This window comes from Littorina saxatilis, linkage group LG8 (genome assembly GCF_037325665.1).
Source record: "Littorina saxatilis isolate snail1 linkage group LG8, US_GU_Lsax_2.0, whole genome shotgun sequence".
In the NCBI taxonomy this organism is placed as follows: Eukaryota; Metazoa; Mollusca; class Gastropoda; order Littorinimorpha; family Littorinidae; genus Littorina; species Littorina saxatilis.
The window spans coordinates 6250653-6275569 of record NC_090252.1 but is presented as its reverse complement, the minus strand read 5'-3'; the positions used below and the strand labels follow the sequence as shown (position 1 = coordinate 6275569).

The 24917-nt window shown below is 40.6% G+C and overlaps 2 protein-coding genes across 4 annotated transcripts in view; both read right to left on the bottom strand.

Moving 5' to 3' along the window:
- LOC138974943 (uncharacterized) overlaps positions 1-8653 on the bottom strand; it is a 9006-nt gene extending 353 nt beyond the window's left edge. The window contains exons 1-3 of the mRNA XM_070347649.1: positions 8353-8653; positions 5680-6012; positions 5185-5301 (exon numbers count right to left, since the gene is read on the bottom strand). Of these exons, the coding sequence (XP_070203750.1) occupies positions 5185-5301; positions 5680-6012; positions 8353-8428 (526 nt within the window). The 5' untranslated portion in view covers positions 8429-8653. The remainder of the gene's footprint in view (positions 1-5184; positions 5302-5679; positions 6013-8352) is intronic.
- A 352-nt stretch (positions 8654-9005) lies between these two features.
- LOC138972649 (hexokinase type 2-like) lies at positions 9006-24496 on the bottom strand. Of its 3 annotated transcripts, none has more exons than XM_070345302.1 (9): positions 24320-24496; positions 23896-24047; positions 22936-23163; positions 16618-16803; positions 15131-15243; positions 14010-14162; positions 13449-13588; positions 11834-11970; positions 9006-11237 (listed from the first exon to the last, which is right to left on the bottom strand). In XM_070345302.1, exons 1-9 carry the CDS (start codon positions 24426-24428, stop codon positions 11151-11153), a joined length of 1305 nt encoding a protein of 434 aa, XP_070201403.1. In that variant the 5' UTR covers positions 24429-24496; the 3' UTR covers positions 9006-11150. The 3 variants fall into 3 exon arrangements, with proteins under 3 accessions (XP_070201403.1, XP_070201402.1, XP_070201404.1); XM_070345301.1 differs by having other exon boundaries at positions 16618-16821; positions 24320-24495; XM_070345303.1 differs by lacking the exon at positions 23896-24047 and having other exon boundaries at positions 16618-16821; positions 24320-24493.
- Between the last annotated feature and the right edge of the window lie 421 nt (positions 24497-24917).

Below are 24917 nucleotides of genomic sequence, written 5' to 3'. Positions count from 1 at the left end.
TCACACATACACACACACAGTAAGCATAGGTGACACTAGATCTAGATCTGTCGGGGACACGACTGCCAGATGGACAGATCGACACTGCGCTTTCGACAGTGCTTCCTCGCGCAGACACTGAAAACACGCTGTGCAGATTAACCTGTAGGAAATCTCCTTTGGTATCTTCTTTATCTATTTTTCTGGAGCTACGAAACCGAACAATGTGAAATCGTCTTCTCCGAATCGGCGAACTGCAGCTCGGTGATAACTGTATCTATACCACAATTCTTCACGCGATCTGACCCAACCTTGACCCCTGACCTGGTCTACATACCACACACGCCACAAACCAGTCAGCTGTTTTTGCACCCCCAAAACCCCCCACCACCCGTTTTCTTTGGATACACACTTTAACTACATACGTGCCGACGAAATGTTGATCATTGCTTCAATACTTTGAAGCTGTTGCTTGGATAATAACCAGGTAAAATTAGTATTTCGGTGTTCAGTCAAATGTTAAAGTTTCTATCACATACACACACACACACACACACACACACACACACACACACACACACACACACACACACACACACACACATACATACGCACAGACAGACAAAAGTTAGCATCGCATAGGCTACACTTACGTGAGCCAAACACATTTATTTTAACAGTTTAAATCCTTTGAGTAATTGGGCCAAATTTACTTTGCGAAGCTTGCTGCACGAAGCTTTGACACCACAGTATTTGGTAAAAAGTCCTCGCGAACTCTTCGCGAAGTCGACTAATTAATAAGGCAAAAAAAAAAATAGGTCTGTTTACGGTAACCCGACCGACCCTAGTTTTTTCGCGCGACCCTAGACTTTTTTTTGGCATTTTGGAAAAAAAAAATCTTGTTTTTTTGGCAAAATAACGTAAAAATATGGTTTTTTGAAAAAAAAAAAAAATCCCGACCTACCGACCCTATTGTTTTTGTGTGCCTATGTTACCGAAAACAGACCTATTTTTTTTTTGCCTAATAATTAATAAATAGCAACTTTGTCCGCACTGACACAAACTTAGAATGAATCATTATGATAACCACGTAAGACAGGGTGTTCTTGACACTCTAACAACAAAATAAATGAAGCCAAGTTTATACGGATACAAACAGTTGTGAAAGTTACATCGAACCAGATTCCTGGTATAGCCTAGTCTGAGCGAGGGGCACGTGGCGGACGTTAGTAAATGTTTTTTTTTTAAATCTAGGCAACTTTTATACAGTGATCAAGAAGAAAAGTTGTTTAGAACGATTAGTTCTATCTTATGTTTAAATGACTTGTTTCCAGCTTTCGCAGTTTGAGCCCTTTACAATACCTTTTTTCGCAAATCAAGAGAAAAAACGCTCAACTGTATACCTGAAAAGAGCCCCACGCTCGATTTCAAATTTAATATATTCGTTTAAAATCTTGTGCTTCTCAAAACTGGCACGCTCATAGCTATATAGGAATGCAGTGACACGGCACTTGACAGGTGTGACAAAATAACGTTGACCCGGCCCATTAGAGAGTCGGGTGCGTTACTGAGGCTCGTTCAGGGTTGAAATGGATCCCTTTTTGGTCGTATTACTCAACAATTTACGAGGGTAGAGCAAAAACGATAAGGAATATAGCACTTAACCCTGTAAACACAATATAGTACTAATCGCCCTGAACAACTTTTCTCCTCTATTAAAGGGCAGCTGTCGGGTTGCCTGGTCTCAAAAATGCGCGGAGTCGCGCGCAAAAACGCGTTTAAGAGTTTTCCGAGTTGATTCAACTAAAGACTGTTGATTTGGTCCAGAAGAAGACACTTTCATCATTAGTTTGAAACCATTAAAATGCGTGAAACTTTCTGCTAGTTCTAACAATCCGCAAAAAAACGAAGCAGTTGGCAGGCCGAAACGACTCTAAATCCGCGACCGACAACTCTGTCAGCACAAGAAAGACGCCGCAGCGTTAGCCTTGCTGTGACGTCACTCGAGGAAGCCGATAAGGCCGCTGTGAAGTTTACAGTACAATGTAGACTACAGCTTGACATCTGTAATGCTGTACGCGTGATTGATTCTTGCACAAAGTAAAGTATTAAGATGGTGGTATCTTCTCAAGACCAACGTTCCCATTTTCTCTTCTTTGATCTGACCGACTGCAACCTTTACAAGTCATTTCTAAAGTGGTTCACATGCTGTTGCTACTCCTCCAGTCCACCCGGTTAAACCATAAAGTTGCTCAACCACAGACCCTCGTGTCCCTTGTCAGCAGACACTGTACACTTATGAAGAAGGTCCGCTTGAGGTGTCACACCAATTACCGTGTACGTGTGAGGTACTGAATTCAAGACAAAAGCCAACTCTGTCGGTGGGAAAATCTAGGAAAGAGATGATGATAATACATCTTCAGTTACTCACTCAAGTAGATAGACGAGATAAGATAAAGGGAAGAGAGACGGAGACAAAGATGAAACAGTGGATCTAGTGTGGAAAATGGGGGAGGGGGGTTCGGCCGCAAAAAATCAAAGATGAATTTGTCAAACTGTGTTTGTGATGGTTATCGTGTGTGTGTGTGTGTGTGTGTGTGTGTGTGTGTGTGTGTGTGTGTGTGTGTGTGTGTGTCAGTGTGTGTGTGATAACACGTATGTGTGTGTGTGTGTCTGTGTGTCTGTGTATATGTGTGATAACACGTGTGTGTGTGTGTCTGTGTGTGTGTCTGTGTGTGAGTGTGTTTGTGTGTGTTTGTGTTCCTCGACGCGTGACAATATCTGCCAATAAGTTGAACAAAAACAGGGTTCAAGTGGAACAAAAGCAGGAGGGGGACGGAAGACATGTTATGAACTCCGTTTTTTACTGCGAAATTTTGGCCTGGGAGAAGTCACCCCATCCTAAGTTTCTCTTCACCTACCCGTGAAGTATGCTTGAGGGCTTGACTAGACAACCCGATTGCGCCCATTACACGGCATAAAGAGAGCACCGTTCAACCCGGCCGATTCCGCGGCTGACGTCACGCGTCCAAGGGAAGTAATTTTCGAGCGGGCTGCATTGACTCGGCCAAGAATGCAAACTTTCTTCGATTAAAGACATTGTAGCATGTCTAAAGTCTTCGGACTTGTGTTATCAAGCTGTCAAAATCACCAAGTAACTTGTAAGTATAGTTTCAGTCACATGATAACTCATTCTAAGGAACAGATTTTGAGAGCCACAACCCGACAGCTGCCATTTAAAAACGTCCTCCGCTAGCCACCCGGACAGACTTTAACTGAACAATTAAGAAGCGTTTAACATCAAGCGACTTTCATCTTCATTGGTGACAGTGCATACTTCATGTATGACATGACGTCAGCCATGAAGATGAGGGTACTTGTTTATTTCAATGCTTCTTTTTTTTCTTTGGTACCGGTACACTGAGTGTGTACAATTATCACTTTTTGTTGTTGTTGTCTATATTATGATCGATTATTTCCCTTTGTTATTAAAAACTGACATAAAAATACACTCAGTTTGGTGGAAAGTAAGGGCCTCTCCATGCAGCAGGTCTATTCAAACGAAGCAAATTGTGTGTGTGATATTTACAATTTTGTTTATTACTTTTGGTGAAATGCACTCAACCAAGTTAAGAGGAAATTCTTCCAATAGATTACACTCATTCAAAACAAATAAAATGATTGATTAAAAGACCAAAGCCAAGGGGGTCGTTCTACAAAGCTGTGTACCACTAGAGGGTCATGACTTTAGAGTTAGATTGCGAAATGTTACCCTTGCTTCTCAACTGTTATAAGAATATCAGCTGACTGCAAATTGATCAAAGACATAACGATAATAAAATCAAGGAGATCGTCTGGTTGGTTTGTGTTTTTCATGAAGCAAAACACAGAAAATGGCGTTAAAAATGGCGCCCGAATTGTGACTTACTTAGTGTTTGTTTTGTTTTATCCGTGTGGCTACAAATGAAATATGACAGTTGTAGCTTTTATCAAAACTGGAACACACTGAACTAGTTTTTCTCTTTCTCAAAACGATAAAAATAAAACAATCAGATTTAATGCTGTTGCAAAATAGAGACAAGGAAATCCTGCGTTTGTGAAGCTAATTTGTTTGCTAGTTGGATTAAAAAGAAGCATTCCCTGCCTGAATTATACTTAGCTTATACATCCAGCTTGACTGGGCGAACCGAGCAGCCAATTGTAGTTGCATCGGATATCAAATTCATTTCACTAGCGTATAGCATCCTCTACCCCACCCCTCCCCCCATATCCAAAAAAGATTTGAGGCGATAATGTGAAGACTTCTTTTTAACACTGAATTTATAGAAATGTTGGTCAAATAGTTTCTGAGGCAGAATTTCTTCCAAACTAAGAAAATTGTAATGACAGATTCAAACATGATTGCTTTGCATTCTTTATCAGTTCCCGAATCCAAAAATATAAGATGTCATGTTTGCTTAAAAAATGTGCACACAATTGAAGCAAATCGGTGTTCGCGGAGACACGCGCTGTCCATCTTAACCTCTGGGTTTCGGCTAACCTAGCCTTACCTGTCTCTGTGATAACTGATTCTGGGCTTTCAGTGTTCATCTTGTAGCTGCATGTTGACTCGATGTTTTGTTATTGACTCACCCGAGTGGATTTGTTTGTTTGTTCGCACAAACAATGTTTGTTTGTTGGTTGACACAACCCCCCCAAAAAGTTTTTGTTACCGTTAACTATTTCATTTGTTTACCCCGACTGCATTTTGCTCGGAATGAGCTCAGAATGTGGAGCAAATAAAGCTTGTTACTCTATACTATGGCTTTTTGTTATCTGTCTTGTGTACTTGGATCCCATGTTACGTTAAACATGTGTGATGTTACACAACTTTTCGACCACCCCTCTTATCCAAAAAGCATAAACTTATCTTTTGTTTAGCATGGCACCGTGGTAATGTCTATATCTTTCACATAAACCATAAAAAACACTATTCAGACACTTTTTATTTTCACGATGCATGTCACACTTTTGGTACACATACAGCATTATGGAATGACCCACGGGCATATAATAGATGTGACAAATAAAAATGTGATTTAATACCAGAATTAAAATTGGCCTGAATGTTTTCTACCATGGACACATTAGTCATACAACGACCAGTTTAATGTCTATACTCGTATTCATCATACATACCAACTACCGTTTAATGTGATGACCTACCCCGATCATTTTTCCGTTGGCAGCACACGTTGACAAAAATGATGATGGCAATGACGACTGCTGCACAAGCCGAGCCAGCTACTACTGTGACCAGAGGAAAGTGTCCTTGGGGCATACCTGTGAAGAAAGCAAGTACTGGCAAAACAAACGACAGAAAACTGTCCCCAAATAGGCATATAATATAGAAAGGAATGTTTCAGACCATGCAAATCAAACTTCTTTTTCGGGTAACAAATAGTAGTTTCATGGCAAAACCAGTACGTGTTATACTAATAAAGTGTTCCTTACGTTTTCAATCTCAGTAATAACAAAGAACGGCGTGTGGGTGCGTGCGAACGTCTATTTCAAGTAGTATGGGTGTGTACGTGCTCTCAGGTCTTTTTATGAGTGTGTATGATGTGTGTGTGTGTGTATGATGTGTGTGTGTGTGCGTGTGCGTGTGTGTGTGGGTGTGTGTGGGTGCATTTGTAAGGTGGACAAGGACACTGTACTTACTTTCAACATTAAACGTGACAGTGTTGTTAAACATTGCACCATCAGCCAGCTCTCCTTCAAGTATCCAAACCTCGTCTTTTAAATTCTCGTCAACATTTCTGTTCACAGAAACATTCTGTGAATGTCTGTTGCACGTGCAGCCCATAGCCACGTCACAGTTTCCATTTGTATATCTCACATGGCATGTCGGCTGGGAAAATTGATGTACATCTCCTCTGAACACTTTCACAGACTGTACGTCGATGCCACATGTATTGAGGACACTGAAGGTCAAGGTTGCATTGTATCTGGCATTGGCCGGAACAAGTTTCGTTACTGTCGTGAACGATGCGCCTGGAAAAAAAAGAGAAAACAAAACGAACTTGCCTGGCCATTTCATACCAGATCCCATATGCTCTTCCTCGACTTGCAAGAACTTTGTGAAACAAATAGGATATTGCAAGTGAGTTCTTAATATTTTTGATCGCATTAACTCAAACGTTAAATGAAACAGCGTCAAGCAGAAGAAGACAAAAGAGAGGAAGACGAATAAAATGAAGCATGAAAAGGAGGAGAAGGTGAAAATAGTTTTTGTATTCAAATGCTCCCTGTGAACATGATCGAAAATTATGAATTCAGTAGCTTTTGTATTATTACATTTTTATATTTAGTCAAGTTTTGACTAAATATTTTAACATCGAGGGGGAATCGAAACGAGGGTCGTGGTGTGTGTGTGTGTGTGTGTGTGTGTGTAGAGCGATTCAGACTAAACTACTGGACCGATCTTTATGAAATTTGACATGAGAGTTCCTGGGTATGAAATCCCCAGACGGTTTTTTAATTTTTTTGATAAATGTCTTTGATGACGTCATATCCGGCTTTTCGTGAAAGTTGAGGCGGCACTGTCACGCCCTCATTTTTCAACCAAATTGGTTGCAATTTTGGTCAAGTAATCTTCGACGAAGCCCGGACTTCGGTATTGCATTTCAGCGTGGTGGCTTAAATATTAATTAATGACTTTGGTCATTAAAAATCTGAAAATTGTAAAAAAAACAACAAATTTATAAAACGATCCAAATTTACGTTTATCTTATTCTCCATCATTTTCTGATTCCAAAAACATATAAATATGTTATATTCGGATTAAAAACAAGCTCTGAAAATTAAATATATAAAAATTATTATCAAAATTAAATTGTCGAAATCAATTTAAAAACACTTTCATCTTATTCCTTGTCGGTTCCTGATTCCAAAAACATATAGATATGATATGTTTGGATTAGAAACAAGCTCAGAAAGTTAAAACAAAGAGAGGTACAGAAAAGCGTGCTATCCTTCTTAGCGCAACTACTACCCCGCTCTTCTTGTCAATTTCACTGCCTTTGCCATGAGCGGTGGACTGACGATGCTACGAGTATACGGTCTTGCTGAAAAATGGCATTGCGTTCAGTTTCATTCTGTGAGTTCGACAGCTACTTGACTAAATATTGTATTTTCGCCTTACGCGACTTGTTTATATTTTTTTTTTATAGTTTGGACGGTTTATTTGGCTTGGCATGGCTTTTGTTTGGTGTGTTTCTGATCTTGCTTTTTGTGTTGCCATTCAGTCAAGTTTTGCATAAATATGTTAACATAGACTTGGAACTGAGACAAGGATGGTGTTGGTGTTGGTGTTGGTGTGTGTGCGCGCGCGCGCGCGCGCGCGCGCGTGTGTGTGTGTGTGTGAGTGTGTGTTTTGAGTGGTTCCCAAGACGATATTTTCCCATTTTTGGGAGGATAAATGTCTTTCCTCGCGTCATATCTGGCTTACAGTGAACTAACTTTGAGACAGCTCTATGACGACCTTAGTTTGGGATTGCACTTCAGCTCGGAAGTTCAACAATTAAATAATGAGGGTTCTCATTGAATTTGTCATTTAAAACGAATTTTCATTTACAGACTCAAACATGATTGCATTGTATTCGTTATTAATTCCTGAATCCAACAATACATAGATATGTTATGTTTACTCTGAAAATGTGCTCGCAATTAAAGAAAATAGGTTATTTCTCCACAAGCTTCGCGAAGCCTTAATTGTTGAGTCGGTGATGAGGCCACAAAAAAAAAATTATCTGTTTCTGGTCACCCGACCGACCCTAAATTTCGGCGCCGACCCTAAACTTTTTTTTTCCAAACTCAATTTTTTTTTTTTTTTTGTGGTGGTATAAGGACAGGGTGAGAAAATGAACAACAAAAACGTGTGAAAACGAAAGTCCGCTGACGATTTGTAAATGTGTTGAGTGTCTTGTCTCTATGTATAGTGAATCCAGTCTCTTTGCGCGATTTTTAAAGTTAGTTTTATTGGTCTACATTTGGGAAAAAAAAAAAAAAAAGCCGACCTACCGACCCTATTTTTTTTAGCCATGTTACCAGAAACAGACAAATTTTTTTTGGCCTGATTGTTGGTCAGTGTTGATCTTTTAGTTTCAGGCCAAAATATTGACTTAATGTTTCACATCGCTTCACGCGACTTCTTTAAGTACTTCGCCTACTGATCATTACGTTTCTTTGTTAAATAATTGCCATAGATTGTTTCAAAACTGTTCAGTCTGCATGAAAGTCCACAATTTAGTAGCACCACGCATAGTAGCACTGCAGGGATGTTTACAGACAGTTTCGAAGGTTCAAGGCACAATAATTATACTATTTACTCACAGTGTATTTTGTCGTTGAGATATCCTTTAGTCAGCTCAAGAAAGCCACACAGGTGGAACATCTTGCGAAGATTCATTTTTCTTTATTGAATGATTACACACGGCAACTTGAAACGATGGTTAAGAAAAAGTGTAGCTTTGCAACACGAGGTGTATTTGTATGGACTGTGCTCAGTACCGGTTGTTCAATCGTGACAAACGTGACTCGGCATTGTTATGCGGATTTCTTGTCCCACAGGATAACTGAGGTTTCCGCTCATGAATGACTTGAACCCACATCAATTGCTGTAACTTCCCTGTTTGTGAGTAATAAGGATACACATTCAGTATTACGCACGCGTGTAGAAATGTTCTGTTTAGTCTTAATTGATAAAAAAAACACTCTGAAAATAAATTTAAGAGCCGATAAATTATTGGTATGTGTCCAACTTTATGAATGCTATCATTCGATTTTTTTTATCCCCGACAAATCGGTTGGTTGGCACATGGTCGTTCAACCGAAAAGAAACATATTTTGAAAAAAAGAGATTACCGAGAGTGCCCGTTTCTTACAGTTTAACCCCACATACACACACACACACACACACACACACACACACACACACACACACACACACACACACACACACACACACACATACACAAACAGGAGTGTAAGTTTGCGCGTTTTTATTCATTCATTTCATATAAGTGGCTTCAGTGTTGAGTTCAGAAAAGGCAAATATTTTAGCAGACCATTATTGTTTCAGTAAGCATGTCTAAAAGAAATACATTCATTCCACACTGGCCTCGCAAACTCAAATGTGACCCTCCACCACGAAATGAGTCGCATGTCACCTCGCGCGGTTCTGCGCTAGGCTTAATATAAGTCCGGGGAGTGTCTGGTAACAGTGTGAGGGTCACCTAAAGTCACAGGCTTATAACTCAAACAGTTTTCGCTCTTTTCTAAAACGGTTTTCACTACTGGATAGAGCATAAAAAACTCTTTAGGAAAATGTAAAAATATGAAAATCATGCAAAGGTGACATGCGACTCATTTCGTGGTGGAGGGTCACAAATATACACTGTATCTGTCTCATCAGTGTGTATTGCGCGAGAACTTTGTACAACACAGGACAAGAAAGCAAAAATTAATAACAGACTGTGAATTGATTAACCTCCAACATAACTCTTTTATGCAAGAATAACAAACAAACAGGGAAACTTAAATCCAAACACAAACAAGAACTAGAAGAAGCTATGCCCTGAGATGAGGTATCATCTGAGTTGCGAAATGTGGTGTCAAAACATTTAGTCGATTTATCAACCAGAAACTAACAAAATAACACTGACAACTCGGGAAGTCCCCGACAGGTCGTGCTGGTATCGCGGACACACACACACACACAATCAATCAATCAATCAATGACGCTTATATCGCGCATATTCCGTGGGTACAGTTCCAGGCGCTCTGCAGTGATGCCGTGTGAGATGAAATTTTACACACACACACACACACACACACGCGCGCACACATACACACAGACAGACACAGACAGACAGACAGACAGACACACACACACACACACACACACACACACACACACACACACACACTACATGAACGAGCAAATGGGGTAAAAAGGCTTCAAAGAATTTTTTTTCTCACAGCTGAAACCTTAGAGGAACGTTTGAGTGTTTAGCACAGCTATGTGTGCACCAACATTGTTATTAAACAGCAGGATATTAATCGCCAGGTTATCTCAGTGATGACATTGACAATGCATGAACACAAAGGCGTACCACTAATTGTACAGACGGTTCGACACCAAAGTGACTAGAAAGCGGATTAAAACCAACAGGTATGGTCCTCTACATCGCACAATCGTTGGGCACAATGTCTATCGCGTTCAGAAGGCACTCTTGTGCTTGCTTAAAGGCACAGTAAGCCTCCCGTAAACCATCACAGATACTGTCAGGCTTTTACACACAGTACAAACACCCTTTCATTTAAACACTCACCACTTGAGAACATCCTAGGTGCCCTCCGTAAAGAGCGAGCAATTTTCAAAGAATTTATTTTTGCGTGGTTTATCTTACCCCTGAGACATCGTGAACCCGTGTGATCCAGTTTCCCCTTTTCACAATGCAGTCGTCAGTTAGTAATTTGAATGCGACTCGCATGTTATCTGCAATAGCACGTTATCATGTACCTCTGACTATGCACGAAACAAACGGCTGTGGTTCACAAGAACTCTTGCGATGGCTTTTGACTATTCAGAGGAACTGACGATAGGCATAAACCGTCGTCTGCTACGAGAACCACGACTTTGCGTGACCATGCTTCCGGGCGTTTCTTTTTTCAAACTTTCAAAACTTCGAATTGTACTGATCTTGTCTTGATGAAAAAAGAATTCTTTTATGATTTGAGAATGTTTGTGTAACAAGCTGTCAATTTATTATTTAGATTTTAAAAGTTAGGTCTAGCGCCAAAACGCACCACGGTCCGATTGTCTCTGAGACAATCCGCAAAATTAATTCTTTGAAAATTGCTCGCTCTTTACGTAGGGCACCTAGGATGTTCCCGTTTGGTGAGCGTTCAAATGGAAGGGTGTTTGTACTGTGTGTAAAAGCATGACAGTATCTGTGATGGTTTACGGGAGGCGCACTGTGCCTTTAACGTGGCAGAGAGAGACACACGTGTTCTGGGGTGCTCAAATTGAGAGGCTGTCAGCAATATTTCCACTACACTTTTGCAAATCCAGTTAGCGGTTGCAGCAGTAACTTCGTCCAATGACTCTGGGATGCGTCAGGCGTGGCTCAGTGTGAGTTCTGTTTACGCAGTGCAGCGGCTGCTATGCGAGCTGCCCCGATGGAACTCTCATCACTGGGCGACACAATGTCAAACTGGAACACGAGAAATATAACAATATTGTCAGTCCAAGGCATGTCGACTGGTGTTGTTGAGTGGTCCCCCACAAACGATAAGAATGTACTATCACTGAATGCCTATTAATGACGACGACGATAAAGATGATTGAAGAAAACACACGCGTCACTCATACACTAGACCCCACCCCCTCCCATTTTAAGAACCACCAATTTAAGACTTCCCCCTTTTTAAGACCATGAATTTAGAGAGTTCTTGTTCATATCCTCTGTAAATTTACCTTCATTTTAAGACTCCCTCCTTTTTAAGACCTGATTTTCTCGGATTTGTTTAGGTCTTAAAATGGGGGTTGCACTGTAGTAATGTTTTAGTAATCAGTTGAACGCTGCCTTAATTATTACTCTTTTCAAAATGAACATCGCTTCTTCATGTTAATGATTGAAATCATTTCAGGTGCTAGGAAATCGGTTCCACATTGCATAACTCTCACTTACTCTTGTTGAAAATGTAGTTTGCATTTAGAGTGCTTAACTCCCTTTGTTTCTCGTATCTTGACAAATTGCCCTGTCTCATTTGGTTCAGTTTCTCTATAAATCCTACGTGTTGCACTCACTTTCAGTTCCGGTCTGACGAGCTCCCTTGTCTTTTGGTCCAGAATGTCATGGAAACGAGGATGTCTCCGGTAAAGGTATCCATCAGCAACGACACGAACCTCAGGCTGGTTGACACGATTTATCAATACCGCTAAACCTGAAAAGCATCAATAAGGCAATAAAAATACATTAATATTGAAAATTACGAATCTTGTTGATAGGATTAAAACTGTAATTTGCGTCAGAATATCTTAAGAAACAAAAGAAGTGAAAACTGTCCATTTAACACTTGAATGAGCTTAACAAGCATAACTTTACATCCCCACCTCACCCCGAAAGACTACAGAAGAATAAAATTTAAAAAATCAGGAAACATATAAATAAACAAAAACAAACAAATAAATATAAAAAAGTGGTTAGTTTCTTGCGATAACACTTGAGGGTAATTAACAGAAAATAACAATTCCAACCTTACAAATGGGTTTGTCTGTAGTAGAAGATTTCGATGCTCAGTGTAACAAAGTTCATTCGTACAAAACAAACCTCAGACGTTAATGTTGAGAGGGAACACACATTATTTTAAAGCCATATGTACTCGATGACTATACACGCTAATTGCTTTACCAACAGCTGGAGACATGCTAAATTAAGTTTCCTGCAAAATATTGTGGTCTAGGACCCCTTCAATGTTGAGATATGTTAATTTTCATTTTGATCTGGATCGTCCTATTTATAGATTTGCCAACAGAGGTAGCGTTGACGCAAGGGAAATAACTCCGCGTCTTTGTTTACATCCAAAGTTTTTGAGACTCTAAAACAAGCAGTAATGCATGTATGTGGTCCGCGCATGGCGACATATCGTCATTACATGGTCTTATGGTGCGTTTGACATCGATTATGGGCAAACTACACTTTGTAAACACGGGAGCGCGTACATATGCCTTTAAGTTCAACACTTTTAAGTTTAAGTAAAAAACAGGATATTAGAGCCAACATCAATGGCAAGACAGAAGGAGCTCTGTGTTTGCTTGTGCCTGTAATTCATCTGGAGTCGCTGGCATGCAACGCTCACATTTATCTCTGTGGCCTTCTCCCTAAACAAGGGATGTTCGGCTTTAAAACAACTGTCTGCACCAGCATCTGTTTAGTTCTTTCTTTCTTTATTTGGTGTTTAACGTCGTTTTCAACCACGAAGGTTATATCGCGACGGGGAAAGGGGGGAGATGGGATAGAGCCACTTGTTAATTGTTTCTTGTTCATAAAAGCACTAATCAAAAATTTGCTCCAGGGGCCTGCAACGTAGTACAATACACTACCCCACTGGGAGAATGCAAGCTTCCAGCACAAAGGACCCAACACCTCCCACACACTGCTTGACCAAAATCCCTACAAACATTGACCACACTCCATACAATAAACACTTAACAAGGGTAAAAGGAGAAACAGAATCCGTCAGTCGCCTCCCACGACATGCTGGGGAGCATCGGGTAAATTCTTCCCCTTAACCCGCGGGGGGAATCTGTTTAGTTCACCATTAACATCAATCGACTTACTTGCAGCGGTCAGCAAGGCAGCTCGCTCACACACAACTTACTTGCAGCGGTCAGCAAGGCAGCTCGCTCACACACAACTTACTTGCAGCGGTCAGCAAGGCAGCTCGCTCACACACAACTTTGCAGACCTCCCGTACAGTTCTGAGGTCCTCGGGTGTGTAGTGTTTCAGTTTAAACCCGTCCAGTATGCTTGCTGTCTTAGCAAAAGGTTCCTTTGTGTCCCTGCACAAATACAACGGCCAATTTCTTCTTTGTTTTAACAGGGGAAAAGAAGACACGCGAATGGCGGCTACTGTGATCATGATGATGATGGCGATGCTCATCTTGCCTCATCCTCACCGCTGTCGCCTTATTACCTACATTACGGTTTTTGACTAAAAATGAGATTCTTTGCAGACTCATAGACGGAAATAACTAAACACGGTTTAACATGATGATGACGGTGATGATGATGTTGATGGTGCTGATGTTGATGATTATGATGATGTTGACGATGATGATGATGATGATGATGATGATGATGACGACGACGAGATGATGATGATGATGATGATGATGATGATAATGATGATGATGATGTCGACGATGCTGCTGCTGCTGATGATGATAAAGTTACAATCAAGAGCAAAACAAACATGCTTACTCCTCAATTATGGCTACAAATTCGATGTCAAACATATCCTCCCTCTCAAAGAGAGTACTTTCTGACGGAAACAGGAGGCGGTCCTTCGTCAGACTGTCCAGCACCAGTCTCACGATTTCTCCAATGTACATCCCACCCACCATCTTCTCCAGACTGAAACATACGTTATAATTCCACAATGTAAGTCTATTCACTGTTTCTTACTGACCAGTGAAGACACGAATATTATAACAAAACAAGAGGCGAAGCCTTCAAGGCTCAGGTAAGAAATAGACAAACAGTAACACAAACTCAATCACTCCGTCACACATACACACCCACACACACAGTAAGCTTAGGTGACACTGCAAGAAAGAGAGACACTAGATCTAGATCTGTCTGTCTGCATGTAGCCTACTTACAGGGGGACACGACTGCCAAATAGTCTCGGCCCGCTCAAAATAACAATGACCGAGACCACACACACCACGCGAGAGAGAAAGACTACAGGGAGGCATGCCGTCATGATGCATTAATTGACGTCAAACACTTTTGACCGTGACGTAATCTTATGCGAGCCTTATCCATAGTCTTGGATAACCACTCACACATAGACTCGGAAATGTTAAAGTTTCTACCACAGACATACACACACACACAAACACGCACACACACACGCACAAACGCACAGACAGACAAAAATACGATCGCATAGGCTACACTTCGTGAGCCAATTAAGCTGAGTTCCAGTGTATGAGCTAGCATAAACACACAGTTTTGATAGTCAAGTTAGAATCTACGAGCTCTATTTCTTTCTATCGAGGGACATTGAAACATTATACATTGTAAATCAGCTCAAATCGTATCCATGGCAAACCTAGCTGCCCGAAATAGAGGGATAACATTTGCCGCTTTCCGATCATTATTTTAGAGTGAGCGGTAAAATGAAAGGAAAACACAATCATAATCAACGAAATGTAGAAATACAACTTGGTAGATTAGTTCCATGAAGACATTTTTGCACGACGATCACGTGTGAATCTATTCAAATGCTCACAAAATATTAATGAGGAAAGATAAAATGATAACCCTTTTTGAATAAACTTTATATAAAAAAAGAGTAAAGAACCCATTTAACTCACATCTGACTTCCTGGCCTGATAGAATTCATATCCAGTTTGTTGTCATAATCTGTCCTGCAGAAATCTATACGGACATTTTCCCCGAGTGCTCCCAGCTCAGTGTTGATGACCATCTGCAGTCACACACCAACATCATTATACACAATACCAGCAGTGCTGTCTGACATTCCTTGGTGACAAAACACACAAGATATAATCTTTTTTGTGTAGATTTTGAATTCGACGCTATCAAAATCCATTACACTTTTAGCACACATGTTTATAAATGTTTTACCATTTGAAAAAGGGGGGGGTTCATGATAAAAGGCTTGTTCAGTTGCCTGATGACTGCAGACAATTCTCAAAATCAAAAGTATTATATTTAAAGGCTTACTAACTCGCTCCCGTGTTTACGATGTGTAGTTTGCCCACAATCGATGTCAAATGCATCATAAGGCCATATAATGATGATATGTCGCAATGCGCGGACCATATACATGCATTACAGCTTGTTCTAGCCTCTGAAAAAGTGAGGATGTCAACAAAGACGCGGAGTTATTTCCCTTGCGTCAACGTTACCTCTGTTGGCAAATCTATAAATAGGACGATCTAGATCAAAATAAAAATTCAAATATCTCAACATTTAAGGGGTCCTAGACCACAATATCTTGCAGGGAACTTAATTTAGCATGTCTCCAGCTGTGGGTAAAGCAATTAGCGTGAATAGTCATCAGCTTTCTATGCCTTTAACGTGAACATCAGAAGAAGAAAAAACCCCGAAACAACAGGCAAAACTGATTTCTTATGCGCAAGCAGAAAGGACAGTCAATTTCCAAACAGCTCGATGTGTTCAGCTGTAATCAAAAGTCATCGTCATCATATTATCTGCTTCTGTTACCGTGAAGGGCCGTAACTCCATTCCGAAAAGACCAAACGATCCCATTTTTGCCTCACAATCTTCAGACCTGATTACATCCCTCGTGATTTCTGTTTATACCCTGTTTTCGAAAATCTGATTTTTTGCCAACAAATTTCACTGCACCCTGGACCTAAGGCCAACAAAAAAAAGTCTGTTTACGGTAACATTGGCAAAAAAAATAGGGTCGGTAGGTCGGGATTTTTTTCTTTTTTTTTTAAAACAACAACATATTTTTAAGTTATTTTGCCAAAAAACAAAGATTTTTTTTTCCCCAAATGCCAAAAAAAAGTCTAGGGTCGCGCGAAAAAATAGGGTCGGTCGGGATACCGTTAACAGACTATTTTTTTTCTCCTAATAAAAGCCGTCATATCAGAGCTCAAAAGCAACCCCCATGCAGTAAGGCCATCTTAAGGCCTCTTCTGCTTGGATTAGGTACTTGTGACTTTGCATCGATGTAGGAGGACAGTAGTTCTAATGACTGCTGGAGATGTCAAACAATCTCTGTGAAAAACACATTTGATCATTTTGTTTGGATCATACCTCGTAATGATACCATTGCTGCTGTGGTATTAACACAATCAAGACTTACCTCATGCAATGCTACGTCTTCAGGGCTATCTTTGGCGACACGTTTCCAGTCTTCCAGGTAACAGGCGTTCAGTCCTCTACCCACGATCAGTCCAATCTTACAGTTGGAGTTCCCGTGAGCAACTGACACCAAGGTACTGACGGCGTTGTTGACAATAGCCACGAGCTTGAGCTTGGCAAGGTTATCCTTATGACGTGAAACCATCTGTTTTCAACAAAATGACGCTTCATTTGTAGAAATATGCACATTTATTTCATACACACAATATAGAATACTTAGCTTTTGGATACCTACAACTGCGAACAATTCGAACGCTTTGTTTCCCTTTGAGCTGTCCCGAACGACGGGATTTGCAATCTCAGTGAATTCTTATACATTCCTGCTTGTTAGCAACTCAGAGGAAATAGCGGGGAACTGGGTTGCTTCGCAATCAGGACAACCTCCGAATGGAGAGGGGAGAATTTCTTGTTCATGCAATCAGACCGATTAACTGTGGAGACGGATTGGGAAGGTTTTCAGTTAAGGCGAGGAATAAGTTTGGTATGGGACAGCAAGAGAGAGAGAGAGAGAGAGAGAGAGAGAGAGAGAGAGAGAGAGAGAGAGAGAGAGAGAGAGAGAGAGAGAGAGAGAGAGAGAGAGAGAGAGAGAGAACAAGGAACAAGGAACAAGGAACAAGATTTTATTCCTTTAAGGCCTTAGCCCCTTTCGGAAGGGGGCAGGTTACACAAAAGTAAAGCGTGTGTGCAGCAGCAATCCACACACGCGTCGCTTCAAGTGAACAGAAGAAAAGACAATGTATAATCACAAAATACTAATGCTTAAACAGCATTTTCTAAACATTTAAATGAAAAATACAAGAACTTAGCTACATTGCAAAGTATAGTTTCATTTTTCACAGACAACAACAGTGCAAGTTTGAAATTCGAAGGACATCTACAAAATTTTGCTGGAATAAATTGACGTCTTAGATTTTCCAGTGCAGGGCAGCATAAAACAAAATGCAATTCATCTTCAGTACTAGATTGACACAAACGACAGACCAAATTATTTTCACTTACAGCTTTATACCTTTCTGTATGTAAAGCAAGTCTGGAAATACCCAATCTAAATTTAACCAAAACATTTAAAATGTGTCTGTTTACTGGAATTGACAAGTATGTTTCTACAAGATTTGTTGTCTTAAAGGTACGGTACAATGCAAACCGGTCGCTAGTCTGAATATGATTATCCCACTCTTGCCACCGGCAGTCAATAATGCGTTGCCTAAAACATGCCAAAAATGAATTAATACAGGCTACACCTTGGTTAATCCATACATACTGAAAACCATATCGACACAGGCACAACTGTACCTGTGATGCCCAAGTAGATTTACCTCTGCTATCTAGAGTAAACAACATCTTATATGCTTTACGAGGTAATCTACTGTCATCCATTCTTGTCAGTTTCAGCCAGTATCTTATGCAACGTACATATGAATTTAAGTAAATGGGATAACGTCCAAATTCACCATATACAAGATCATTAGGAGTACGCCTGTCAACACCTAAAAAACGTTTTAAAGCAAACAAATGCACCTTTTCTACTGTTGCTGCCTGCATCAGACCCCATACCTCAGCACCATATTGAACAATAGGTTGAACTTGTGAGTCAAAAAGCTTGATAAAAACATCCAAAGACAATCTATCGAATTTATACAAATTACTCATAATACACAGTACTGCACGTTTTGCTCTGGCAACTAGATCTTGACAAGCAAAATTAAAGCTTAATTTGGTAGAAAAATAAATACCTAAATACTTGTATGCATTTACTACCTCCATTCTTTGCCCACCAAAATACCAAACTTCACGAGCAGCTAGATATCCACCTTTACGAAAAACCACGATGTTACTTTTCCCCATGTTTACTTTAAGCTCAAGGCGCTGTGAAATGTTTACTTTAAGCTCAAGGCGCTGTGAAGCAAAATATAGACAATGAAGTTGTGACTGCAGACCAACTACAGTTTCAGACAGCAAAGTAATATCATCGGCAAACAGTAGAATGAACAATTCAACAATTTGTTTGTTTGTTTGTTTATTTGTTGCTTAACGTCCAGCCGACTACGCAGAGCCATATCAGGACGAGGAAGGGGGGGATGAAGGGGGCCACTTGTCAAGCGATTCCTGTTTACAAATGCACTAACCCATTACTTGTGTCCCAGCAGGCTTTAGTAAAACTAAATTAATACCTACTGGAAGATTACCAGTTTCCAGTATGTTAAAATAGGCTCAACCTATCTACTGCTGGACTTACATCAGAACACTAACAGATTAAACTATACATGAATCGCGAGACAAGCGGCAAGAGAAGAGATTTTTGGAAAAAATACAGGTGAATGAGCAAGAAGGCAGAAAAAAGAAAAGAATTCATGAAGAAAAAGAGAGCATGACAGGAAAGAGGAACCAAAAATCTACCTAACAGCAAACTAGAAAGCTCCTGCGGTTCCAAAAACAGGAGGGGCCTTTAATTTCATAACCGCAGTGCCCCACTGCGGGAAACAATTCAACAATGTCAGGGTTTAAAGTAATACCATGCCTACCATTATCCATGATTTCCAATGCCAGCTCATTTATAAATAGAGCGAATAATATTGGACTGCACACGTCTCCTTGCTTCACACCTTTTGTACAGTTAATGAAATCTGTTAGTTGAGCACCACATCGTATTTTAGCCTTAACCACTGCATACATACTTTTAATACATCTATACAACTTTCCCTTTATACCATTTTTAATCAAAATTGGCCAGAGCAGTCTGCGTGAGATACTATCAAAACATTTCTCAAAATCAATGAAAGCTACATAAAGTTTGCGATTATTAGAAAATTGTTTCTGTACAGCAGCAAGCAGAGTGAAGATGTGGTCAACAGTAGAATAATTTTGTTTGAAACCAGCCTGACATTCACCTGTATTATTATGTAATTCAGTCCACTCTTTAAGTCTATTATTAACAACAGTACCATACAATTTACTACATATATCACACAATGAAATTCCCCTATAGTTGTTAGTATCATTTCTATCTCCTTTCTTAAATAACGGTACAATAACTGAATCGTACCAGTTCTGTGGATAGATTCCCTCATCAAACAAAGCGTTAAACAGTTTCACTAAAAACAACACCACATCTTCGCTAGCTGCTTTAAAAAATTCCGCAATTAAACCATCAGGTCCTGCAGCTTTGCCCGATTTCAGTTTTCTGATAGCAATCAACACTTCTTCTTTGGTAATGGGTCTATCCAGCATTTCTTCATATTCATTATTCACGTCATTAACATCAGCATGCTCATCATCTTCAATCTCATCTTTTTCTAAAATGCTATGAAAGTGCTGGTACCAATCATCAACAGAAATATTATTTTGCTGTTGGACCTTTTTACAAGAAACATTTTTAATTTTCCTCCAAAATTCTCTCTGATCACTTACAGCACCTACAAGTTCTGTATACAAACTGTCATTGTACTGTTTCTTTTTTCCATGCAATAAGTTTTTATATTCACGCCTGGCTTTACAATACTCATCCCTATCCTCATCTTCTAATGAATTCCTACATTTTCTCAGCAACTTTCTGACACGTCTTCTTTCAAGCACACATTCACAATCAAACCATTTGGATTTACGTGGTTCATCTGACAAGATAATAGTTTTCTTCATACAAGTTGCACAATCTTTAACTGAATTTATAAACAAAGTCAAAGCATCATTTACATTAATATCAATCATTTCGCTTGCCAGTCGTAACTGTTGCCGAAACACATCAGAATTAATTGCATCTTTGTACTGATGTTCATGATCAGAGTTCCAAACAAATTTTTGCAAAACTTCTTTTTTCTTAACCTTTGTAGCATGTGAATAAAGGTTGTTTTGTTGAGTGATAGTTAATTCAAGTGGCATGTGTTGTGAATCAATATTGTCAGAGACATAAAGGCTGCAAGATTTAACAATGGAATCAAACAAATCATAGGAAGCAAGGAAGTAGTCATTCACACTGTATCCAAATTCAGAGATGAATGTGTAACAACCCTGAAGGTCGCCATTACATACACCATTCATAATGCATAATCCAAGTGAACTGCACATATTCAAAAGACACTTCCCATATTGATTCATAACTCCATCTTGCGAATTCCTTACAAATGATCCAACACCAGATTTCATAGAACAATCAAAAATCACATCTTCATCAAAACAGTCCGGGAACACCTTTGCTGTTCTACCATTTAAGTCACCGCATAGAAGAACAGGTAACTCACCAACTTTACACAAACAGTCAACCAAGTAATCTTCCAATAAGTTTATGCCATTATCAATACCAAACACAGAGTAGAACCGAGAATTTTCAGGTGGGACATAAGCACAAACAAACAAAACATCAGTTGAAAAACCGAAAACGTGTTTATCAAGAACGAATGACAAAAAATTCCCTCCACCACTATCATCCTCCTCCACTGCACGCACATACTGCAAGAGGGTCGAGCGAATCAAACAAATAACACCGCCAGATTCTCTCCCTTGTCTGCCCAAATCCGAAGACGGTTTGACAAAAGCAGTATGAGAAGAAAACAAAGAAGAGTTGAATTGTTTTACAAATGTTTCAACTAAACAAATTATATCAAAAGAAGAAACGTACTGTACAAAATTATAATCTTTTAATTTTGGCAACAAACCGCCAACATTCCAATGAAGAAAAGTAAAGTTATTTTCTTTTTTATTTACATCAGAAACAAGACAATCAGAAGAATCGTCACTCTCATCAAGTGTGTCTTTTCTGTACACATCGGACGCACCCAAATCGCTAGGGGAGGGGAGAGGGGAGGAGGGAGAATGCTGTGTACTGTCTGCTACGTCACCAAGTGCACTACCTGACCCCACACTGCGCACTGACTCTGAACGCTCACAATTCACGTCATGGTTACAGGTAGGCATAGGCCTATTATCGTCACACTGGAATGCGGCACGTGCCGAAATCATGTCACCCGTGTCACTACACGCTTCGTCGTAAACAATGTCCACAGTCCCACCCGGTGTACGTTTACATTTTGCTCCCCTAGTCAAAATACTGTCCGATGTAAACAGGGGCCGGCCACATCTCTATCTTTTAATAGCATGCGCGTTGGCCACTTCTTTGATAGAGTCCTCACCATCGAGCACGTACTTCTTACCGTCGATCAAAAGGTGGTCATAGACCATGGTAGCACGTTTACCACTATCCTTGGCAGCACGGCGATGTTGGTTCAGTTTCTTTCGAATGTCACGCACACGTGCAGAGAAGTCTTCGGCCACGAAAACGTCAGATCCCTTCAGCTTTTCTCTGGCCTTCTTCAGGATGTTGACACGGTCTTTGTAGTACACGCAGCGGGCCACCACTGGAGCGTCACGCTTGTTGCTGGTTCTGTGCACACGGTCGAACTCAATAGGGTTAGGAAGTCCCAAGGGATCTGCCAACAGATCCTGCACGGCGTCTTCACATTGTTGGGGTGTTTCGTTTTCAGGTCGTGTAAGTCCATAGAAGACGAGGTTGTTCCGCCTGGAACGACACTCAAGATCGTCAGCCTTCATTTCAATGTCGTCGAGTCTAGACTTGAGATTTTCATTTTCTTTTCTCAGGTGCCCTACTTCCTCTCTTAACTCACGCACTTCTTCTCTTGTTTCAGTGTAGGCCGCGTTCATCTCTTGTTTTAGGCTGTCCAGCTTTCTCTCCAGGTTGGTATCCATAGTGGCCAGTTTTTTGTCAAAGTTCGAATCCATTGACGCCAGTCTGTCCATCACATCTTTCAAGGTAGGTTCGCTGTTACTTTTGTCCATACTCTCTCTCCACCCGCCGCCAGACTCACCACTCTTACTCGTCAGCCTTGTCTGGCGCATCTGGTCCTGTGGTATCGGCTTGGGAGGGCCAGGGTTCAGTTGAACGTCGCCACACAGTTGTAGGAGATTGCAGTAGAAAATCTGCGCCAGGAGCAAACCCACCATTACACCGGCACACAGAGAATGGAGTTTCAATGTCCGTATCTTGACCTTGTTCATGGCCCGAAGATGCATGAAGGCGATGAATGTTGCCACAAAACAGCCACATTTTGCCCTAAAGTTCAGTGGAACGGCTGGCATGGTCACTCACACAGTTCGTCACCAAAATTTGACTCATGAAATGACGTGGTACTTCACCAATTTGACTAATTTGTCAGAGCTACTGCACACCGCTGCAGTACACCGGAACGTGTATCACGCACCCCCGAGAGAGAGAGAGAGAGAAAGAGAGAGAGAGAGAGAGGATTTCTACCTTCTTTGTTTGTCTTTTCCTGTCTAGAGCTTCTTGAAGCAAGATGTGTAGATGTGTGCCGTCAACTTCTCCAAACTCTACTTCTTTGGTCCATTTGACGAGATAACCTTTATCTATACTCTCATGCTTACATGGAAAGGCGATGTTGAGCACCAGACGCAGAGTTTTAGTAGGTACTCGGTGGAACTTTACAAAGTCGTGGGTACTGTCCGCCACAAAATCAAAGAGCTGAAAAAGATACTTAAGTGTCAGCATGTTTAAACAGCAAATATAATCTTTTGCATTAGGAACACGAACTAGTGAAATAAACATGCTAAAAAACCCTCTGAATTACACCGACGAACTCCCAACCCTCTGAATTCACGTTGTTGTCTTTATCGTCAACTTTAACATATCTATTTGAAAGTTGATTCAATACGTACACGTTACAATGCGACTAGTTATAGAATAAACTAAGATGTGATGTACTATCTCTCTTTTATCTGTCAGCACTTGTTGAAAAACATATCAGGCCATTTGTAATTAATCCCAAGCAGAATAAGTACCATGAACAAGTACGAACTGCATCTTGTTTACCGGCACGGTTGACCTAGTGGTAAGGTTGGCCTAGTGGTAAGGTTGGCCTAGTGGTAAGGTTGGCCTAGTGGTAAGGCGTCCGCCCCGTGATCGGGAGGTCGTGGGTTCGAACCCCGGCCGGGTCATACCTAAGACTTTAAAATTGGCAATCTAGTGGCTGCTCCGCCTGGCGTCTGGCATTATGGGGTTAGTGCTAGGACTGGTTGGTCCGGTGTCAGAATAATGTGACTGGGTGAGACATGAAGCCTGTGCTGCGACTTCTGTCTTGTGTGTGGCGCACGTTAAATGTCAAAGCAGCACCGCCCTGATAAGGCCCTTCGTGGTCGACTGGGCGTTAAGCAAACAAACAAACAAACAAACAAACAAAGCATCTTGTTTCACTACCTGCTGGACTGTTTCACGCCTCACACCCTTTTGAATCTTGTAACACTTGTAACACTTGGGCTTATTCAAACTAGCATTCTGGCCCTGAAGTGTGACAAGTGAAACCTTGAGACGCTTGTCGTTAAGGTCCATAACCAACATGTCTTCACTGCCTGCAATGATAGATGAAAACAAATGTTTTGATTACTGTCGATAGCACTTAGAAAGACGAACATAGATTTTGCCTGTACATAGCCATTGTGCTCAGAGTAGCTCATGAACAGCATGGCTTAATGAGTACAACAAAGAACAGCCGCCATCCTTCCAAACGCAACACCAGTCGGAAACTATCACCAATGTCATGTAAGGAAGGAAACTTTATAGACAGGTTATTTAAAATCTAGAACTCTTTCTTTCAAACGACAGAAACATTTTGCCGACAGACCTGACACATTGGGCGAAAGGTTGACAAAGGTGGGAAACATCTTAATGTCAGCTTGGATGTTTGTTTCGTTGTTGAGACCTTTGCTCATTTCCTGGTCTAAGACCTGCATCAGTTTCTGTAACTTTGAGTTTTGCAGTTGAAAGCCCCCCAAAAGCGTTTTGATCTGAAAAGAGATCACAACAGGTAAGAAGATTAGAACGTGTTGGTGAGAATATGATGCAAATATAATGGTTTCCTATTCATCTATGTCTTCATTCTAATAAACATTGATGTGTGTGTGTGTGTGTGTGTGTGTATGTGCGTACGTGCATGTGTGTGTGATGTGTGTATGCACGCATGTATAGGCAATTCGCTTGTTCAATGACAAAATGATTGTCATAGGCACAAATATTGAACTGTTCCATTTTCACAGTAGTAAAACAAACCAAAACAAAATCAGACTACCTTGGGGTCCCCTGATGGAATCATTGGCTCTTCCATTTCATGCGCTTCGGGTCTGTGTACCATGCTGCAAACACACACACACACACACACACACACACACACACACACACACACACACACACACACTCACACACACACACACACACACACACAC

Excerpts from the sequence above, each read along its gene's own strand:
- LOC138972649 (XM_070345301.1), bottom strand. The coding sequence starts at position 24,428 with ATGCAGGTCTTAGACCAGGAAATGAGCAAAGGTCTCAACAACGAAACA. Across the intron at positions 13,589-14,009 it reads TTTGTAGCCATAATTGAGGA|GGACACAAAGGAACCTTTTG; the intron begins GTAAGCATGTTT and ends GTATTTGTGCAG. Across the intron at positions 11,971-13,448 it reads TGCCTTGCTGACCGCTGCAA|GTTTAGCGGTATTGATAAAT; the intron begins GTAAGTTGTGTG and ends GATGCTTTTCAG.